A 22,488-nucleotide genomic window follows, 5' to 3' on the forward strand; every position below is an offset into this window, starting at 1 on the left:
GAACGGCGGAACCTGCTAGACTATCCCTGCAATGCATCTCAGGCTCGGCAGCGCTGAAATATCAACCGCGAACGCCAAACCGACTGAGCCAGTGTGCGCGAGAAGCGAATCCGCGCGTCTATTGATAGAGGTAAACAAACTGAATGGGCTTTATTTGCTCTTTCCTGCATCGCTCGAGAGATCAACATATTATTCTTCGTCTCCCTCAGCAATTGGCTGAAGTCCCCGCCTGCATTCTGAATGTAATGAGCATTGTGCAAACTTCCAGTCCCTCAGCAGGAGGTTTATCAGATACCCTGTGCCATTATAGCCATTGATTTAAAGTGAAAGCTTGCGCAGATATGCCCCTTGCCAAAAGCAGCCTTCTTTCCAGCATACATGAACTGGGCCAGCCTATTAGACCGACAGAAAATAGCGTTTGAGGGAAAGCAATCTTCATTACTCACAAATCGCATTCTCGCAAATCTCGGTACACACCTACACATGTAGTCTGCGAATGCTCAGGCATTGGCTTTGTTAAATTCAGACCTTGAAATCGCGTGGCTCATGGAGGCCACAGGGAAACAGGAGAATAGCTGCATGCAATTTTTGTGAACAGTCATTGAGCTTGAAATTTATGAATAGATAAACAAATATGGTCCCTGCAGTCCGCCACTGAATTAGAACTAAACGAAAATTCCCAGGTGTTCAAAGGGGGTAATGAATGCCTTTTTCATGGTGAATATCACCTTTGTAGGTGACGTGGCATGTTTTAGATGTAGCCTTATGGTTTTTTGCAAAAAAGTTAAGCTCTTTAGCAGTGGAGGGGGCAATGTTTGGTGTGCGTAGCCACTGGCTTTGCATCAAGGAATCTTTGACACAAATTTCTCTGGAGATACATTTAATTTTCTGTTTCCAACTATTGCATTAATGCACCAGAGTGTGAATGTAATTAATGAAATGTGTCCACAGTGGGTTCATCAGCATTGTTTCTGCTCACTGTGACATGCGTGTGTCCTGGTTCACTGCTCGCTGCTGATCGTTTCTGATGGTGTATTCACCTGAATATGGTCTCATCACAGAACTGTGTTCAGTGTATTTAAGCTCTCATAGAGCACATTTAAATGTGATGGAACACATACTGGTCCAGTCGGGTGAGAAGGTGGGGCCCTGAGTGGGAAGGCGGGGTCTGGGTGAGAAGGCGGGGATCTGGGCGTGAAGGTGGGGTCCTGGGTGAGAAGACGGGGATCTTAGGTGAGAAGGCGAGGGCCTGGGTGAGAAGGTGGGGGCCCTGGGGGAGAAGGCGGGGCTCTGGGTGAGAAGGCGGGACTCTGGGTGAGAAGGCGGGGGTCAGGTTGAGAAGGCGGGGCTCTGAGTGAGAAGGCGGGGGCCTGGGTGAGAAGGTGGGGGCCTGGGTGAGAAGGCAGGGCTCTGAGTGAGAAGGCGGGGCTCTGGGTGAGAAGGTGGGGGCCTGGGTGAGAAGGTTGGGCTCTGGGTGAGAAGGTTGGGCTCTGGGTGAGAAGGTGGGGCTCTGGGTGAGAAGGCGGGGCCTGGGTGAGAAGGTTGGGCTCTGGGTGAGAAGGCGGGGCTCTGGGTGAGAAGGCGGGGCTCTGGGTGAGAAGGCGGGGCCTGGGTGAGAAGGTTGGGCTCTGGGTGAGAAGGCGGGGGTCAGGTTGAGAAGGCGGGGCTCTGGGTGAGAAGGCGGGGCTCTGGGCATAGTGTTCTGCCTAGTGGGTGGGATGGCTCTACCAGTCAGACTCAGTCAGAGATATAAACACTATAACTTCGAGACAGTTACTCACCTTAGGAAATCCTGCTTTGCGGACAGATCCATGAATGCAGAGGGGTCAGCCCTGGCAGGCCACAGGGTAGGCTGGTTTTTGTTGTTAATCGTCACTTCATTGATCAATTAGAGCAGTTGATTACATAGTTACCTCACCTGGTTACTTGGGTCTGAAGTGGTTGTTGTATTTAAGGTGAAAACAAAATCCAGCAGACCCTGCGGCTCCCCAGGACCTGGGTTAGCCCCTCCTGCATTGATGGGATGGACCACATGGGAGGTGCCATCCAGATGGTTTATGTAGTGTTCAAATTGACTGCACTTAAATCTTCTTTCATTGCGATACTGGTTTCTCACCCTTCAGAGTCATTAGAATGTAGTACTGCTAAGCTCAATTAAAGCCAGATACTCTACTGTACTGTCATGGATAGCACTTGCTTCTGTCATTAAAGATTATTTATTAGGGTTAATATTAGTGTATTAATGTGTTTAAAAAAATCTTTTAATCGCACACTTCTTCTGTAACTGTTGAATTTTTTATAGTATCTTTGTCTGCTCATTTATTTCTATAATTTACTTGTTAAAGTATTACAAATAAAAAATATAGTCAGAAAAAAACTAGAACTGAATCTGACCCTTTGGTCAGGTATCTGTAAGTCAGTGAAGCCTCCTCTCCCAATCTGGGGTTCTCACCAGTGCCTACAACTCCCAGCAGGCACCTCTGCACATGCTGACGTTGTTCTGTTCTTCAGGGCCACAGGAGAGCAGACTAAATAACACACAACTGAAGGCGAACTGAAACAGCAAAGATTACTGGAAGCATTTTTTAATCACAGGCTCCCTTGAGGAGTGTGTGAGTGTATATGTACTATAAATCATTTTATGTCATTTAGTAATTATGTGAGCAGAAAGAGCCTTTGCTTTGATAGATATTATGTTAATGACTTTGCTGCAAACTAACTCAAAGCAAACATTTATTATCATAATCCAGTAAAGAAAACCCACTCCCCTCAAAAAAATTAAATAAATAAATAAAATAAATACATGAGTAAAACAAAACACAAAAACTAGTTTAAAAAAAAAATGATATCCCAGTGGTTTTATGTTTTTGTATGATTGGAAATGACCCATTATCGGACAAGAAGTCCTTCCAGAAAAGTTTTTAAAGTCAATATTTTGAACGGGTTTAATTGCCACGTTATCTCTGGCAGTCAGTTCTGACTGCGTGAGCGCTCTGTGGGTCATTACCAGCTCTATTATTCCGGCTTTATACCAGCTTTATTATTCCAGCGCTTGGCTGGGTGGTGACAGCACTTCGCCTTTAATTCAGCTTTAAAAGTAGCGGCGGACGCTGATTGTTTCTCTAAGAATTCAAATAAAAAGGTCAGTTATTCACTATTTGTCTCTCACTGATTTTTTTCTCCTTCTTCTTCTTTTCCCCCTTTTCAACTCTGGTAGATTTTATCAATTAAAAATGTCCGTTTAAATTTTGATGGGAATGGAAGTGGAAAGGTGTTCCTCTCTCTGCGACGTTCGTCTGATCTTCAAACAAAATGCATTAGAGTTGTTATGTGTGATAGCATCTTAGTTTTTTTGGCATTTTGCTGTTGTATTAATTATTTATTAAAACGTTGAGTATACCATTATACCAGCCATAGGAAGCGGGGGGGACCAGTGGGACATGCCCCCCCCCCCCCCCAACGTTGGAAACAGTTAAACTTCTGTATGTCATATACTTAGATAATGCAAATAAAATACATTTAGATATATTTGATAGATTCCATGTGTCAGTAGAGGGTTTGGATGGGTAGAGAGGTGGAGGGGAGGTGGTGCTGAGGTATAGAGTTGCTCTTCTTCAGCCTTGTTCAGTTGACATGCCTCATCTCCACCCCACACTCAGTGTAAGACACATTTATTGCACATTTATTACGTATGCGCTGAGTTATGTGTCTAAAAATAGAACTTTTGTGATGTGTTCAATTCCCGCATTTCAATATCAGAGGGTTAAATTAGGTTTAATTAAGTTGATTAAACATGATACTTTCATTCGTGTGCCCTCTTGAGGATATCTACTGTTAGCTTATTACTGACGGGGAGAAATCTCACATACATACAGAACAATAAAGGAAGAATATGTCTGCATCTTTAATATCCATAGCTGGCTCTGGTGGCTCCAATGAACTTTTCCACTAACTATAATATTTATTGTGGGGGTGGGCACGGGTTGGGGCTGGGCTGTCACCCCCCCCCCCCCCCCATGTCAAACTCACTCCTACGCCCCTGGATTATACTAGGCTTGAAAAGAAATTTATCAAAATATCACATATTTTGTGCTTGTATGTTATATATGCTTTTTTGTGCCTTTGCTCACCTCTGTTTGTTTACTTTTGTTTTTGTAGCATTGTCCTTCGGTCATGTGCAGCACATTGGGCTACAGCCACTGTATGAAATGTGCTATACAAATAAAGATTGATTGATTGATAAGACAATTAACATCATTTAAAAAAGATAACATCAACACAGTAGACGAGCTATAATGCCTTCCCCATTCTACGGTTAATTTCACATCACCTATTTTCAGTTAATCTCTCTGACTAAGTTTATGTAGTCCTTTTGCTATTGTTACAGGCCTGTATTCAGTTAACATTTCTCCTTGTCTTTTTTCTTCAGTCTCACTTTGGTGATTTAGTTTTAGCAATTGCTGAACTTCTCCAAAAATGTGTTTGTGAAAAAAACTATTAAATAAATTCTTGCTTTTAATTGTTAGTCAAAGCACAAATGCTGCTTGAATCCCTGCCAAACCATCTGTGTGGAGTATCCAGGTTAGCCTTTCATGAACCTTTTGTTAAGCTGATCCCAAAAAACATCTGACAACTAAACAAAATCACTATAATTTTATTTTTTTTCTAAAAAGCAGAAATTGAGTGTCATTTCTTTGATATTCAACATATATATCTGCGATTTTCAGTGTTGTGGTCTGTACCACTAGATTGGTTAATAGGTTGTTTTAATTCGTGAAAATGTCTAATGCCTAGTTCGCATAATAATTGCTGTCAGGAATGTGTGATGCAGCTGGGCTGTAATATTTGAATGGCATAGCTTACAGTGTATAGGCTATAATTATGAAAATGGAAATCGCTTTTAAGTTTCGGTGGAAAGCCACGCTTAGCCTTTCGTTATGACCAACCTTCTCTTGCTCTTGTGTGCAGATATGGATCAGAGCTGAGGAATCCATGTTGTGTGGCAGGACGGTGCAAAACGTAACAACAAATCACTCAGTTTTAATGATATGTCCAAATATAGTATAGAGGCCTTGCAATGGTGACAAAAAGAGCCAGGTATCTGTTGTTACTTATTTACTACCAGAAGTTCCCCCTGGGAAAGAAAATAATAACTTATTGTATTCTATTCTAAACAAAATATAGTATTCTGAAGAGTCACCTGCCATGCACATGAATTCAAAGTATGCAGTATTGGGCTTATTGTACTAACAGAGAGATGGCCATGGGTACTGCAGATTAGCTGTACAGCAAGGAGGGGCGATGTCAAAATTTCAAATCACACGATCGGTCTCACGTTTGACTGCACATTTGACTGCTGTGCGGATCCAGCGGATCTTCGCGATGCGTCTCTTTTAAAATATGAATATGCATGAAGCGCCTGTGCTGTTTTTACTCCGGTTTTGCACCTTTCTCGACAGCCTCCCACAGCTGAGAAATCGGGCTGCCGCCGGCAGTCGTTAGGAAAGCTGCAAAGTGCCGGATGATTTTTTAAAGTGTGACCAGAGCAGCTACTCGGCTGCGATTGGAGCGCTGTGAGTTTCGCGTTAACTTCTCATTCCTTGTTATTCGTGTGCGTTCTAGCGAGGCGGCCGCTCCTGAGACTGCTCGGTGAACGTCGTCTCTGTCTGCAGAGTCACCGAGGACATTACCACTTACCAATGCGCTCTGGTGCTAAAAATTTAGTTTTTTTTAAATTCGGTTGACTGCGGCATCTGACGGTGAAGCCACACTGCACGCGACGCCACCACCTCCATTCTTTTTGAATGAGAGGTGGCGGCCAGACCCCCGCAAGGCATGTTGGGATTGCAGGCAGCGCGGCGAGAGGTGGCGAGGCCGCGGGGGAGATGGCGGTAACCAATCAGATTTGATCTAATGATCCGTTAAGTAAATTGTCCCCGTTTCTTTCAAATTTTAGTTCTACATTCTATCGTTCCACATTCAAAAAAAATAAATGGAAGACTCACTGGTAATTGCCGTGTCGGGTTACCCATCTCTGTATGATCCTGCGCTGTACTCCTACAGAGACACCAACGAGAGGAACGCAGCATGGAGGAAAGGCGCCGAAATTGTCGGTGTCTCTGGTATGTCGATAGCCATTACCGTGTAAATTTCACAGAAGATGCAATGCTGCCGACGAGCTCATGGACATTTGACATAAACATGTAAATCACAAAATTAAATAGGGAGCCCAGTTTATCATAATAATTCAAATACAAAATGCAATCTTACATTTTCATATTTTTAAAATTTTTATTCAAACTGGATAACGATGACATGAAGCACGACATTAAACCCGGTCAACATTTAACGAGCACAACTGTCTGTCAAAATCAGGCGACGCCCACAAGCAGCCGGATGTGGGGACGCGGCGCGACGCTGCGGCTTCGCCGCGAGGCTTTCGGCCGACGATGAAACTTCAGCGTCGAACAATTTCATCCACGTAAACTTTCAAAATAAAAGCGCAGAAAGTCTGACGCCTTTTCTTCATTACTGTCAGTGCGGCGTCTCTGAGAGCCATTTGCCTTTTATACGCCCACCCGGCGGGTCAGACCTTCCCGCGCAGGCGGACGGAGTCGCGCAGGTGAGAGACGGGTCAGCGCTTCGAGAGGGCGGTCTGCGGTGTTTCAGAGGGTCCGCTTTTGGACTCATTCGTGGCTTTATTGCAAAGTCCCTTGGGTGCAGTGAGAGAGAGATGCTTCCAGAGTCTCTGACGCTTTAAAGGACAGAAGTCAGCAGCATGGCCCTTTGTGTGCAGTGCAGCAGTTTTATGATGAAGTAATAAAGAAAAATGTGTGAAATTAAGAAAAAATAAAGCTAGCCCGATGTATTAACCCATAGGGGTATGATGTTGGACAGTCAGAACTTACTTTGTGCCAAAGACCTTTTGCAGATACCATTTTCAAAATGTTCCCGCATTTTAATCACCTTTTAATGTTACAGTGTTTCCAGAAACATTATTAGTCCATAGAAGGAAATGACTAAAACAGCAAACCAAACAGAAAAAGTATTGCCAGAGATATTGGGTTTCTTTCTTTGAGATCCTTTGACATTAATGTTTACTCAAAACCAGTGGGATTTTGACACAACTAAACTGTAGGCAATACGCAAACACAAAGTCATATGTCAATATTTCTGAGAGCACAAGAACAGCATTTCCACATTATTTTTGTGACACTGCTTAAATGTACAAAGATCCTTTATACCACTTTGGTTTTCACTATGCAATAAGGTCACATGAATTGGCATTGACTAATATCCTTGTTACTAATGACTAATTACTGAAGTACTAAGTTAATCAGTACTGCTTTTCTAATGTATATGTACATTCACGTTAACAACTGCATTTGATAATGGCAATTCGTATTGGAATAGAAAACAATTAATGTTTTTGTTAATTATTCACTAATTCTAGGTTTATCCTGTGTTTATCAAGTATAAATAATCATGTAACAAATACTAATGAAAAGTTAATTTTACGCTTAGTTAATGCATTTGTACATTATTAATTCATTTTAACAACTACATTTGTTAATGCAGAGTCACGTGACCTTACTGTAGCGCTACCGCATTGGGATGAAAAGGGACAAAACATAAAACGTTTCATTAAAAGCCTTTCCAAAGTAATGTAAATGAAAGTAGTACATTGTATTGCCATTTGATTAAATTTTTATCGCCTCTATAAAAATCAGATTTTACCAGCTGGGAAAACAAAGGTTGAGCTAGCACTACGGTATATTTATGTCTGTATTATGTAAAACATCCACTTTTTCTGGCCACTAACGCAGTGAAACGCAATCTCTGACTGTATAGCAGAGTGAATCTCGGTTGTAATAAAAACCAACCGCTCTTCAGCTCAGCGCACACCCTCGTGAATCAGGACATGCGTTTTGTTCCCTCTGGCGTGTTCCCGGGGAAGGTATGAGTATCGGAGAACAGGATACATGAGAACCGCTCTCATGCTCAAAGTTAGCAGGCACCCTCAGAAGGCCGTCTCTCTCTCTCTCTCTCTCTCTCTCTCTGTTGAATTATTGAACGCGCTGTGAAAGTGATCTCCAGCTCTGTGAACAGCAGTTGGGGTTTTAATGGACAGCCCATAACCTGGGGCGAGGGCTCTTCTGATAGCACCTGTGGAAAAGCCCCGCTCATCGTTACCCCCCCCCCCCCCCCCCCCCCGTTGTGATTTACAGGCGTTTGTTTGCTTGAGCGGCGCTTACTGAAGTATTGTTTTCTGCCATTTCTGTGATGTTCACCATTAATAAAATATTCAAGAGTTTTCAGATGAAGGCATGTTTATGCGGTAAATATGGCATTCAAATCAGAAAATTAACCCTCTCCGGAAGGCTTGAAACGTCAGACACGTTGACTTGTTTTAGGATTAGCCGCTGCGTAACGCAGTACGCCTGCACGCTAAGTTAAAGAACTAAGTTCCCTTATTACTTTCAGTGCAGTCACTTTCACACAGCTTAGGTACAGATTTAAAGACTATTAGATAGAATCTGGTTACAAATCCTTTTTTCAGCTTGGCTTAATATGCTATTGAGTATTGACTCTGTGTGTAAGCAGGAAGTTAAATATTCGTCAACTGGCCATTGATTTATAGCAGCAAGTGGCGATTTTGGTTCCCATCAAATCAATGACTCCAAGTAAGAACTCTGCAAATCTCCTTTGCGCAGTACTAATTTTCATTACTCCTTAGGAACTCAGTAATCAATGACTCCTGCAGAACTAGCAGATTGTATTCGCAATGTAGAGCAAGGAGGTGACAACCACAGAATTAAGAATATTGAATCTGTGTAATGATACACATTCATCAAAATGGTAGTATTGCAGTACATTTGTAATCATTTCACCCCGACATCTTCTGATGGCCAAGCAGTCGAGATCCACAGGAAGCACTTAGTCTATTGTGGTATGAATGGTAGCTTCATAGAGAATATTCAATTGAATATGTTGCCTTACAATTTAGTAGGCATGCATATTGTATATCAAAAGCAAGGTGTTGATTTTGCAGTGCAAAAGTCTTTCGATTTCGTAGGAAGGTCATGCTTCAATCCATGCATGAATGAATGCATATATAAATAAACTTGAGGTTTAGCCAGATACTCAAAATATTATGATTTTCTAATTACTGTACAAAAATATTACTGGGGACATTTTACAGTAATATAAAATGTTTACAATTAGACATTGACATTTTATGAGGCAGAAAATACAGTTATTGACATTTATACTGTATATAAATGTGCTTTATTGAGAATGTTTATTTTACACAATTTTAATTTTTACACATTATTTAAAAATACTTTAATTTTCCATTACAGTAATTGATCTAATTTCCACATTGGGTATTAGCAATAGTGAATTTGTAATGGCAAAAATGTAACTGCAGAATTTAAACAGTTGAATCCAGATTACATGTGGAAAATCCAATATTTTACCTTTAAATTCAGAATTACTGCAAAGCAATATCCAATTCATCTAAAGGCTGCTACAGACAAGATCTGTGAAAATATAGTAAAATATTCATACTGTGGTTTGAGTTAGTCGTTCAAAGTGGCTTAAGCTACTATATAACCTTGACACATACGTTTAAGCTGCAAAACATGGAGTTTGCCTGCCTCTGCCTGCCTCTGGGTTTACAAGATTAAATATAAAACAAATAAAAACTGGTTTTGTACCTTACCAACAGGACTATAAAAAAAATAATTCCAGTATGTTCACATCCCCGGAGTTTTCATCTTAAGAAACACAAATGAACAAACAGAACACTAAGGCCACACTGAGCCTACCAAAAGCAAGATGGCTAGGGCAGGATATTTCAACTTATTATGAAAGGGAATGAAAGGGATTTGGATATGGGACCCACTGCTCTTGACCTGAGGAACGGCGCGTGCATGCATAATCACCTTCGTCACGGCAACGCTCACCCCGCCGCCTCTGTCGGGTTTTCATTCTCTGAGAGACTTTCCCCTTCCTAACCCCCTTCCCACTGTTTCGAAATGAATACACTTACAGCTACCAGACAAGGATACTGCAGTGCAATCACTATGCAAATGGATCTTTTATTACCATGGAAGTGTTTGTATCTGTGTTTATATTAGGAATATGTAGGCCTCTCTTCTGAAGGAACGTAAAGGTGCCCTTTATTTGGACTCTTTGCAAAGGAGGAGTCTTTCGAAACAAAATAAAATGCAAATGCACACATTCCTATTCAGATGCATGAATGCATATTCATGTGACATTAAGGCCCAAGTCTTTCCGTCACCACCCAACTTTCGTGGGATTTCTGAGAGAGAGGCAGTTTAGGTTCATGAGAACGTTCCTGTTACAGTAGGTCCTCTCACTCACTGGTGAAGCACTGTAGGCTGTGTCCCAGAATAGCACTGACCAAGTCCCGCCCCTGTTCCGCCTTGATTCCATTTGGAGTAGGAGATTTGTGCAAAAAAAAAAAAAAAAAAAAAAATTATGACTGCCACTTGCGTCGAGGGTAATTCCCAAGTGAAGCTCAGTGTAGAGGAACTGGCCCTGATTGTATTAGGGTTTCGGAAACGCTCGCAGGGATAAACAGGTTATTTGCTCGTTTCAGCATTTCAATCAAGGCTGCTGGAGAGAGACGTCATTAGCGCACAAATAAAACTTCCGGTGTGGAATATGAGCCTCCGTTTGCAGCTCTCGTTTCCGAACGCTGTGCTGAAACACCTCCTGTTCTCGCCGTCCCTTTCGTGCTGGAATACCAAACCGCCGAAAAATATATAACCACCGAAAAATATATAACCACCGAAAAATATATAACCACCGATTTTTTTAAATTTCATTTCATTCCATCATCATGAATCGACTGATTGGTAAATGAAACAAAAACAAATAAGGAAAATAAGTACTGCTTCCTCAGATTTGTGACTCAAATGAAGGTACAAGGCACCGTGCGGTTAAATTGAACCTGAATGTAGATTCATTTTTGGAGTCGGCAGTAAACCTGGGGGCTTAATGCCCAATGTGATTTACGGATAAGGCTATTTATAAAGGAAAGGCTTTATGTAAGGGAACAGTTTTGGTATGCTCTGGATTTTTCCATGCTGAACACTAAAAAATGCATGGCATATTGATTTCCTTCAATCGAGTATTTCAGATTTACTAAAGAATGATTCGATTTGACTGGCAGCGTGTTGCACACGAATGGTTGTCCATTAAAATTTTAAACCAATCATGGATAATCTGTTTGTGTATTTATATTTATTTTCCCCAGGCATTGGTACACTGCACTTTTTATTTACAGTAAAGCACATTGGCTAATATCATGGCTAATTTAAACCAGAATCTCTCTGGATTTCCAAACATTGGCAACCGTTGATTTTCTCTACTACAAATAATAAAAACCTGGCTATGTACCAGTGTAAAATCACAGTGAAGTACACTGTGCTGCAGTGATTACTAGCCCTCCTCCACCCCAATGGGAGTGACAGCGACCCCCTGCCTGTATCTCAGAGGCAGTGAGGCATGCTGGGTATTGGAATTTCTAACTAGCAGAGGATTATGATAGTCAAGGATGCAAAAAATGCTATACATTTAATGCATCATTAAATATATACTGAATGTGTTTTCAGAATTGTTTGAGTGGGCATCAGCATATATCTGGAATGTGCTCTCATTGAGTTGATTCCCTTGGCTAAAACGAACCTAAAAATACAAAACTTTTTTTTTCTTTAAAAAAAAAAACACATCTCAGCCTTAACGTGAACTGTTTTTTAATAAATAAATAAATAAATAAATAAATAAATAAATACCCAGCAGTTCACTCTATATTGTGAACATGAACTGCAAATGTATTGAAGCAAGAAGCAAATGTATTTGTCCAGATCATTTCTTCAACTTCTTCAAGAAAGGGTGAACTGGGGACAGGGGCATAGAAAAGAAAGGCAAATTATTTGTTTTTCTCTCTATCCTGTTTCATTTCTCCATGCTGTTCAAACTGCTGAACTTCCTCATACTTTTATTTAACTTCCCTGCAAAACACCTGCCATCTGTGACCAGTCTACATGCAGGTGTTTGGAATTCATCCTAGAAATAATTTGGATGATGTCCAAATTTGAATATTATTCATCATTTTAAATATTTGTTCCCCCAGAAGCAAACTTACATTCAACAATGAATTGACTTGAATATGGATTTAATTGCTTTACTAACGACTTATTACTTACTTTGGTTTTTAAAATCATTTTTTACTTCCTGTAAGAACCAACACTAAATGTTAATACTAATGTATAACAAGTATCCAAAGCTGAGAAACCAATATGTTGTATAACTTCTATTGTCTACATTGGAGTTTGCTTATGATGAGCCAAATATTGCATTTTGCTTACACATCTGACACAATCATGCTGATGAATAAGAAATGTAATGGATCAGTGGTGCATATTATAGGAAATAAGCTGTTTGCATTAATCAACTGAGGTTTGTTTGTGCTTGAAGGTAAAATTTGACAGATTCTACCTACGATCATAGAGGTCTATTCATTTTTTTTTCATGGAAACCAATTATAAATCATTCATGAGATTCCCATTGTTGTGAACCTGTCATTGTCATGCTTCTTAAGCAACTTATCATTCTGTAGTGAGTGAAGCTTTCAAGAACCACAGCTGCAGCCTGTAGTGAGTGAGTGTAGCATGCGACAAGCGCAGCTGGAGCCTGTAGTGAGTGAGTGTAGCATGCGACAACAAGCACAGCTGGGGCCTGTAGTGAGTGAGTGTAGCATGCGACAAGCGCAGCTGCAGTATGTAGTGAGTGAGTGTAGCATGCGACAACCACAGCTGCAGCCTGTAGTGAGTGAGTGTAGCATGCGACAAGCGTAGCTGCAGCCTGTAGTGAGTGAATGTAGCATGCGACAAGCGCAGCTCCTGCCTGTAGTGAGTGAGTGTAGCATGCGACAACAACACAGCTGCAGCATGTAGTGAGTGAGTGTAGCATGCGACAAGCGCAGCTGGAGCCTGTAGTGAGTGAGTGTAGCATGCAATAACAAGCACAGCTGCAGCATGTAGTGAGTAAGTGTAGCATGCGACAAGCACAGCTCCTGCCTGTAGTGAGTGAGTGTAGCATGCGACAACCACAGCTGCAGCCTGTAGTGAGTGAGTGTAGCATGCGACAAGCGTAGCTGGAGCCTGTAGTGAGTGAGTGTAGCATGCGACAAGCGTAGCTGCAGCCTGTAGTGAGTGAATGTAGCATGCGACAAGCACAGCTGGAGCCTGTAGTGAGTGAGTGTAGCATGCGACAAGCGCAGCTCCTGCCTGTAGTGAGTGAGAGTAGCATGCGACAAGCGCAGCTGGAGCCTGTAGTGAGTGAGTGTAGCATGCAACAACAAGCACAGCTGCAGCATGTAGTGAGTGAGTGTAGCATGCGACAAGCACAGCTGGAGCCTGTTGTATGATGCTCACTGTCACAGTGGAGAGAGAGGCAGACATGTTTGCTAATGCACTGTCTGTATTGTTATTGAAATAGTTTGCATTAAATTAGGAATTAATCGAAGGTATGCAACCCCTGGGGCACAGGAAGTGCAATTATGATGGTGATTGCTGGCTGGCTTTTGGTCAGAAAGGGAGCCACTAAAAAAAGCTTTGATTTTTTTGTTGTTGAGAAAAATGCTCAACCCAGAAGTGAATTTTTAAGGGTAAAAACCCTGTATGCTCTCATATTAAACTTTGAAGCCAAATCAATTAAATCTTTTTAGAAACAATCCTGCTTATGGACAACTGCCAACAGCGTACTTGATGGAAATACAGCTGGCGATCCCTTCTCTAAAATTACAGGATGTACACCTAAAAACCTGATTTTAAAGCAAGGGATTGTTTTCAGCTAGAGAACACTTCAACTTGATTGAACACTTTACGAAATAATGGTGAAGTGGTTCTATTGAACAACGCAATGTAGCACAGCTACATTTTTCCGAAAGAGAATTCCGGTATCAATGGAATTACATTTCATGAAGTGAATAGAATAGCAGCAATGTAGTGTAGCGGTTAGCAAACTGGGTTTGAAATGCTTGAGGCTATAGGATTCATTCCTGGGTAGCACACTACCATTGCTGTCTTTACCACATATGCAGTGTGAATTTAGTAAGTATCCAGTTGCTTTAAAGGATTATAGGTACTTTAAAAAAGTAAGCTATGCTGTATAAAATGGCTGGGATAAGAACATCTGCTAAATTCTTTAAAATTGAAAATGATAAAATTAGCTGAAATGTACAAAGTCTTCTGAATGAAATCTCACCATTTGCAATGGTCATAGTAGTAAGCCCCCCAATACCTGTAAAATTATGGATCCACCCATTCCATGAGTCACATGTACAGACCACTGCCAATGAAATGCTCCTGTGTAGTTTATGCAATCATTAAGTCAAAGGCAGTGCCTTAGATTATGTCAAAACCTTAATTGCGTATTAAATATAGCTATATTACAGTTCTGCTTTTAAAAGCCAGCGGTAGTCCAACTACTATAACAAAAAGCATACTTAATCAGAATTCATGGTTTCAGCTGTTGAAGTCTGATGCATATATCGCTAATGTGTGCACGGCTAAATATTTTATGCACTCATTACTGCCCTTTCTATAACACCTTGCTTTTCAAAATGATAGCACTTAATTTCACTGTACTCATCAACTGGCTCTTGCTGTATAATGAACTGCACATTCAGAGGAATATGACAGTAACTGCAACTGAACGTTGTTATGTTATCACATTTTCCACCATTTTATTACCCTTTTGCTATTAAGTGCGGCTGGTTGTCCATAGCAAGGGGTTACCCCCTGGAATGAGGCTAGCGAATAGCATGCCAGTGTGTCTGAGCCTTTGGCTACAGGTAGAAGATGTTGTTTGACTGCAGGTGTGCGAGAGGAATTTTCCACCATGATCATATATTAGTAGCATTTGAACACCTGGATGTAAATAATCCACCAACTGCAAGAGAAATTGGGACTAGGGCTGCAGAAATTCTCCTTCCTCAATGACCAAGTGATCGGGGCTTACATCACCATCAATGGACCAATATGGGGGCTCCATAACAAAGTACATCATCGGAAAGGTGTCAGTGTTACTTGGAAATGAATTGATTTTTCACTGTTTTGTGGTGATGTTAATGTTCTTATGTTTCTCACTTATGAAACAGAAAAATGTGATTACCCATGATAGTAGCACACACACACACACACAAACACACACACATCCATACACACACACGCACAACAAGTAAATATCACTGTGCCTTTGTATTGCTCATTTAATTCTGTGTCTGGTTCTGAAGGCTCTATTGAATCTTACGGCTATCAAAATAAATAAAAAATGGAGCAGAAATAGAATGTTTTGTTCCATTGTGTTGTCGACTTGAAATAATACACTGTGCATCCTACAGTGGTTCCAAACCTTGGTCCTTGGGGACCCCTGTGTATGCTTGTTTGTGCTCCAACCAAAAGTGCAATCACATTTAAAGTTGTTAAATTGTTATTTTTTCTTAATTAGGTGCTTTTCATGTTTACAGGGATTATTTCCCCTCTGAAGCCACAGAGAGACTGAAATTGCTATACATGCCATGAAGAATAAAAGTATGTTCACGTTGTTCTTATTGTGCTACGGCACATTGCAAACAGCTACACAAAAAGAGGTAATTGGTGGAAGTGTTGACACATGACTACTAAAACTAGCCATTTGTAGAAAATGAAGAATGCAGAGACAAAGCAAATGATTACAAGCCGAACCCGCATTGTGTTTATACGTTTCATGAAAAAGATTGCGAAAGAACTTTAATACATGTGTTCAACAACCTAATTAGGAGCCTATTTATAAGCGAAATAAGCACAACGTGAAAACAGAGGTTTTTATTCTTCATGGCATGGCGTGCACAGCTATTTCTGACAAAAAGGCATCTAAACATGAAAGGCACCTGATTAAGACAAATTAAGAGCTTTTTAAAATTCGGAGATTGTGACTGTGGTTGAAATGAAAACCAGCATGCACAGGGATCCCCCCCCCCCCCCCCCCCGAGGTTGGGACTGGCTGCCTGAGAAGAACTGAAGTGCACTGCGCATACGCTTATTCACCATTATGCAGTGAAAAAGGTGAACTAGGCTGAAGAACAGCTGTAGTAGAACTCCAGCCCTGTCAGGCTCCAGTGCAGGGCCTGTTTTAGGCATAAGCCTCATAGACAGCTGCCCAGCACACCACCTGTCTAGGGGGACCCCAAATGGGTACTCTCCGGGACTGGAGTTAAACCTGCAGGCACTGTGGCCCTCCAGGACTGGAGTTAAACCTGCAGACACTGCGGCCCTCCAGGACTGGAGTTAAACCTGCAGACACTGCGGCCCTCCAGGACTGGAGTTAAACCTGCAGACACTGTGGCCCTCCAGGACTGGAGTTAAACCTGCAGACACTGCGGCCCTCCAGGACTGGAGTTAAACCTGCAGGCACTGTGGCCCTCCAGGACAAGAGTTAAACCTGCAGCCACTGCAACCCTCCAGGACTGGAGTTAAACCTCCAGACACTGCGGCCCTCCAGGACAGGAGTTTGAGACTTCCTTGAGAAACTCTGGAGTGACTCTGTTTGTGGAATTAATCATTGCTATTATTTTATTTTGTCTTTTTTGTACAGAGATATTCTGTCCAGGCCTCAGGAGATGGAGGGTCCACAGGAAAAGTGAGTGACTCTTCAGTTTACGTAGATTCCGCCCTCTTTAATCCAGTTAGGCATTGCACTGTGGGGCAGTCAGGAGGGTCCTGGTCACCTTTTCCTTTTGCATCATGGGGAGCCTCACTGCCCTGAATGTAGGTTATAAACTGCATGCCCAGCCCAGGAGCTCACAAAATTAGTATCGTTAAAATGGACAGAACTTATGTAGCAAAATTCTGATGGCTTTGCTCGAATGTCCTGAACAGTTTGTCCTTAACTTTCCTGACGAAAAAAAAATTAATGAATAAATAAAAATACTTAATTGCATCAATGTTGGACCTCAGAAGGTTTTTAATAACTGGCATCAGTTGCTCTGCTCATGTGATAGATTTTTTACTTAATCACTGCATGTTGTATGGATATTTTTCTGTTCTTCATTGATATTTTAGTATCCCATGAAATAATGCTCATTCAGATTTTGAGGGATCTGGCGTCAAACCGCTACAGAGAACTTATCGGAAAGAAATAAATCATTAAGAATGTGTCACTGAGCAGATAACTTCAGTAATTAGTGGCAAAGTAACGACAGCAGAAGCTAATTATGTTTACAAAAGAAACGTGACTGTTGCGAGTGCAGAGAGTGTGAGATCAACACAGACGGAGACATACTCCCCTTGGGGACTTTAACACATTCAACAAAGCGACAATATGTCCGTTCTTCCATTGTTACAAGGGTGACTATTGCCCTTCGTATGACGCAGTGGAATGTTTTTTCAAACAGGCCTTTTTTCTCACCTGAAAGGACGCCTTTTTTGTCTGCAGGACCCCCCAGGTCCAGACAGGCCGGCCCGGTAGCAGCGAGAGAGGTCGCCACGGTAACCTCCCTTTGTCCACCGGCGGTGAAGTTCGTGGCCACCGACTGGGTCGGTCAAAAGGCGGCAGGTCAGAACTGTGTCATTATGCTCTGCGTGACAAAAGCAGTGTGTTTCTGCCTATGGAGGAGAGAGGAAGTAGCCTCCATTACCGACCATGTCATTTAACTTACAATGGGAACTTAGAACTTCTCATAACTGCTTCTATATTCAATATGGGTAAACATTCCACATTTCTACAGAAGGGGAGGTGTATACCTGAAAAACCACAGGTTGAATTTGCATCTATATGTATGGCGACACTTTGGCAACGACGATATTTAAGCAATGAACAGAAATCAACAGCGAATATTTATTTCAGTCTGTCAGTGTCCTGAAGATGCTCATGTAAGAAACGTTTCCTCATGTTCCCAGTGAGTCCCGCCCAGTCTGCTTTACTGCCTTTCTTCCCCCGTTTGGCTAAGGTTCCTGCCACACTCTCTGCTCACTCTCTCCACTGCAGTGTCCACCCCAGTGAACTCACAAACTCTAAACATCACATCATCCCGCTGTGTAAATAAAGAAATAATACGTTTTTACACTACTTTGATTTTTCAGAGTAACGTTTTAAAATTTTATATTAACGCATGACAGAAATCTACTTTTGTCCCCCCCTGAAGACCCACCAGATCTCCAAATTGCAATAGACATGTACTCTGTTTTGTGAGCTTTGTTTTATGTTTCGAGGCTCCGATGTCGAGCGCAGACGAAAGCGTCGTTCTCTGCCCTCACAGATAGGAGTTCAGAGATGCAGACGGGGCCGTGTGCAGGGAAAACGGACCTCTGTGAGGAGCAGAAGCCGGAGTCAGCTGCAAACGATAACACGGTTTGTGTCGTTATTGCATGTGTTCTACTTAAATAGTAAAAGTAGCGTAAGTAGCAAAAATTATATGCATGTCTAATTAATGTGTATTTATCACAATGTTCCTGCAATATTAGTTATGCTCTGCCACCATATGTAATTCAATTAGATATTAAGATTGACAGAGAGACAGTTGAGCTTTGTAAAATAGATCATTAAACTAGATTATCGTCTAAAAGATGTGTAAAATTAAGAAACATTTCAGTGATATTGAGTCAATACTGGCCATATGGTGATAATAATTGTGTCTAAACTTTAATACTTTCAAAGGGGTCAGGTGTCCTCTTCATAAGTGGAATTACTTGACCAGATTTCCTGAATGGTTGTATGTGACCTAACTGAGGGCATTCACGAATGAGCAAATGTCTGTGCCCCATTAGGAGAACCCTTTGGAGATCTCCAGGGAGACCGACAGCAACCAGAAGGACAAGCGTCCGGTGGCGTCGACCCCTGTCCCCGGATCACCCTGGTAAATGTCCTTTTTTAATGATTTCTTTTCTTTTTTCCCATTCCCCGCAGTTTCCTTATTTGCAGGGCAGTTGGGCTTATCCACGGCAGGCAGTTTTATCCGGGCGCTCTCCGGTTATACGTTGGGGTAGATTTACCGAAGCAATTCAGTATCCCTTCCTCAAGGGCAGAGCGGGGCCATTGTGACATCACACTTATTCTTTAAAAATAGGCCCTGTTGCTTAGCGCAGTGAAAAGATTCCCACAGCCATAAACAGACTCAGAAAATTAGCCCCTTGTTCTGCACCTGTGTTTTTTTTTTTTTTGCCATATAAGGTCACAGGTTGAGAACTGCTGTTCCGATGCATGCAAAATCAAACGGCAAACTTTTAACCCCTGACACCTCTGCCCGCCCTGTGTTCGCAGGTGTGTAGTGTGGACTGGAGACGACAGGGTCTTCTTCTTCAATCCCACAATGCAGCTGTCAGTTTGGGAAAAGCCCTTGGATTTAAAAGGCCGCGGGGATCTCAACAGGATTATCAAAGATCCTCCACACAAACGCAAGAAGGAAGAATCAAGTAGGATACGGCTTTTTTTCTTTATTTATTTTACCAGTTGTTAGGCACACTGGCACCGTTTTTGTGAAGTTTCAAATAAGGTACTTATGACTGTGGCCATTTCCCAGCAATGATTTACCAGGCTATTTTATGCTTCATATTAAAAATAAAACTTGCCGAGGGCAAATTAGAATATTAAACATCCAAATTTCACGCAGTAGGGAGAATGAGAAATGGGTTTAAATCGAATGCACCATCAATACCTTCTTTTAATGCAACCATTTAGCCGCAAAGCACTCGTATTTCAACATTTATGGCTTTATTGAAACGATGCCAGCATGTCTAATTTTGGAAGAGATTTTTAATGTGCTGTTCAAAAGCACACATGCACACAATGATTCTTACCGTTGAAACACCCACATGACAACGTGACATTTATGGGGAGCACAGGAGGCTAATTGTTTAGTTTCATTTGTTTGCCAGAAACGCTTTACAAACAATTTCAATACATTTTATTTGCTTGAAATGAATACGGTCTGCATGACTTGGAGTGTACATTAGCAGAAATGTGATGATGTTTGTGAAATGACAATGTTTGTGTTGGCATTACTGCAGATGTATGAATAACTGAAATATGAGTTATGTTTAAGTTTAGTGAGAGGTCTGGCTGGATGATGGGCTGGTTGTCATATTTCCCTGGAGATGCTAAACATTTCCTCTTTATTCAGATGATGTTATTATCCTCCCACGAAATGACAAAAAATATATATTTTCTTTTTTGGACATAATGCAAGTGTCTTGGATGTTGCAGTGAAAATATTTTGTAATTGGTCTGGAAGATTTTAATTTATTTTTCTGTAGAGATAATTACCACCTCTCTCCTGTGTAACCAAGGATCTTTCCAGGCCTGTTGCAAAAATAACAAAAGGTTTTGCTTTTCAATATTATCCACAGAAAAAAACTATAATCACACCATTTGATTTAACTCAGAAGTTCACTTAGTCGGGAGTGAACAGGTCATTTAAGGACGCTACGTAAACACTAAACATGAACACTCTCTTACATTGACTTTTTAATATTAGCCTCCTTAGCATCAATATCTTAATTTTTACCTGTCCGTCAGCTCTACATCAGAGATATGGGTGCGGGAGCATCCCTGCTGTTCTGTTGACTCACTCTTAGCATCCCCTCCCCATTGGCTTAAAGCTGTCTGCAGCACAGGGTTATGAGTCTCCTGCATTTTACACATGTACCTGCAGAGCTAGCTTTCACCTACACTGACTTTATATCAGTAGCACGGCTATATGTGTGCATGCACACACACACACACACATGCACACACACTCACAGTTGGACACAGAAACATGCACACACACACACATGCACACACACACATACTATACACACATGCACACACACGCACACACAGATGAACACAAACTCATGCTTATACACACGCATACACACACACACACACACACATGAACACGTAGAGGGACACACACACGCATAGACACACATGCACACACACGCACACACACTCATAGTTGGGCATACAAACATGCACACATACACACACACACACACCCATAGTTGGATATACACATATGCACACACACACACACACACAACCTGTTGATGTCCCTGTCCTTCTATATTCTCAGCCCCTCTGTTGTATCCCCGCAGATGAATAAATATTCTGATATCTGCCTGCCAGGCTGGATGGCATTATGCAGTAATACTCCTGCTGGCAAAAATCCATGAGGAAGGTGAATCGTGAATCTCTTCATAGGATCATAATCCTGAAGAGAACCATTTTCTGAAGGAAACTCAACAGGAAAAAGGCTTCCTGATGACAAACTGCAGGCACCATGATGGACAGAACACGCAGTAACTCTCCCCCTGCATAAGTATCCTCCGATGAATGATAGCAGTGACTCGCGATACTCAATTATTCATGATGCTCAGTGACTCGTGATACTCACCGACTCGCAATACCCAATGATTCCTGATGCTCAGTGACTCGTGATACTCACCGACTCGCGATACTCAATGATTCATAATGCTCAGGGACTCATGGTACTCAGTGACTCATGATACACATCGCCTTTCTCCCTGGCAGTGAACATTAAAGAGACTGATTTAGCCGATGGTTACGTGAATTGGCCACCATTCAATCTTAGTGGATGCTAACCTTATCAGTCAAGCACTGACATTGGAAAACAAATCCATATGTCCATAAGAGCTTTCTCATATCAAGCTGACTGATCTTTTCATTTATTTATTTATTTATTTTTGTTCATGCATCTTGGTATAATCCTCAAACAAGTTTGGATTTGATTATACTTTTCTCAGATTTCTCTGATATTTGTCTTGTGCCACAAGCTGTACTCCTTTTCACATACAGAGGACCAGACACACATGATACAGTAAATTAAGACCAACAATGCAAATCAGTTGTAACACATTTAATTCATAATAGAACATTATAAAATGTACACAGGTATCATTATAAGGTTAAGTACGTTGCTCAAGGGTGCAGTGGCAGTGCCCTAACAGGGAACCACACTTGCAACCTTTGGGTTACAAACCCTCTTCCCTAACCATTACACTACACTGGCAAGATTGAGTCTGATGCGAGACTGTTGTATCCTTGAACAAGATACTTTACCACAGTTACAAATGGTCTGTTAAGTGGTTTACCTGAGTAAAATGTGAACTGCTCGAGGTTGATAATATTAATTCAGTAAATATACAGCCTGACAACTGAAGCTGCAATGTAGAATACACAATGGCAATGGCATTATGCAAAAATATACTGGATGATCCAGAGGTTTATATAAAGACCATAATCCCTTTTAGCAGCATGCCAGTTTTCACAGCTGTTTAGCTTGTGTGAATATTCATTACGGGAAGACTTTCATGTGATAGTAAATATTTCAGAGGACAAATTTAAATCCAGCGGAAAACCGAGCTGAAATGCAGAACTTTGTGTGCTCGAAGGGAAAATAGAGGTTGAATA

At 41.5% G+C, this 22,488-nt stretch overlaps 1 protein-coding gene across 3 annotated transcripts in view; it reads left to right on the forward strand.

Annotated features, from left to right (window-relative positions):
• LOC118217706 (transcription elongation regulator 1-like protein) overlaps positions 1-22,488 on the forward strand; it is a 75,460-nt gene that overhangs the window by 41,089 nt on the left and 11,883 nt on the right. For all 3 annotated transcript variants that reach the window (XM_035399682.1, XM_035399683.1, XM_035399684.1), the window contains exons 6-10: positions 16,672-16,716; positions 17,512-17,631; positions 18,335-18,426; positions 18,843-18,931; positions 19,336-19,487. In XM_035399682.1, the coding sequence (XP_035255573.1) occupies positions 16,672-16,716; positions 17,512-17,631; positions 18,335-18,426; positions 18,843-18,931; positions 19,336-19,487 (498 nt within the window). The remainder of the gene's footprint in view (positions 1-16,671; positions 16,717-17,511; positions 17,632-18,334; positions 18,427-18,842; positions 18,932-19,335; positions 19,488-22,488) is intronic.

Source organism: Anguilla anguilla, chromosome 18, assembly GCF_013347855.1.
Source record: "Anguilla anguilla isolate fAngAng1 chromosome 18, fAngAng1.pri, whole genome shotgun sequence".
NCBI lineage: Eukaryota > Metazoa > Chordata > Actinopteri > Anguilliformes > Anguillidae > Anguilla > Anguilla anguilla.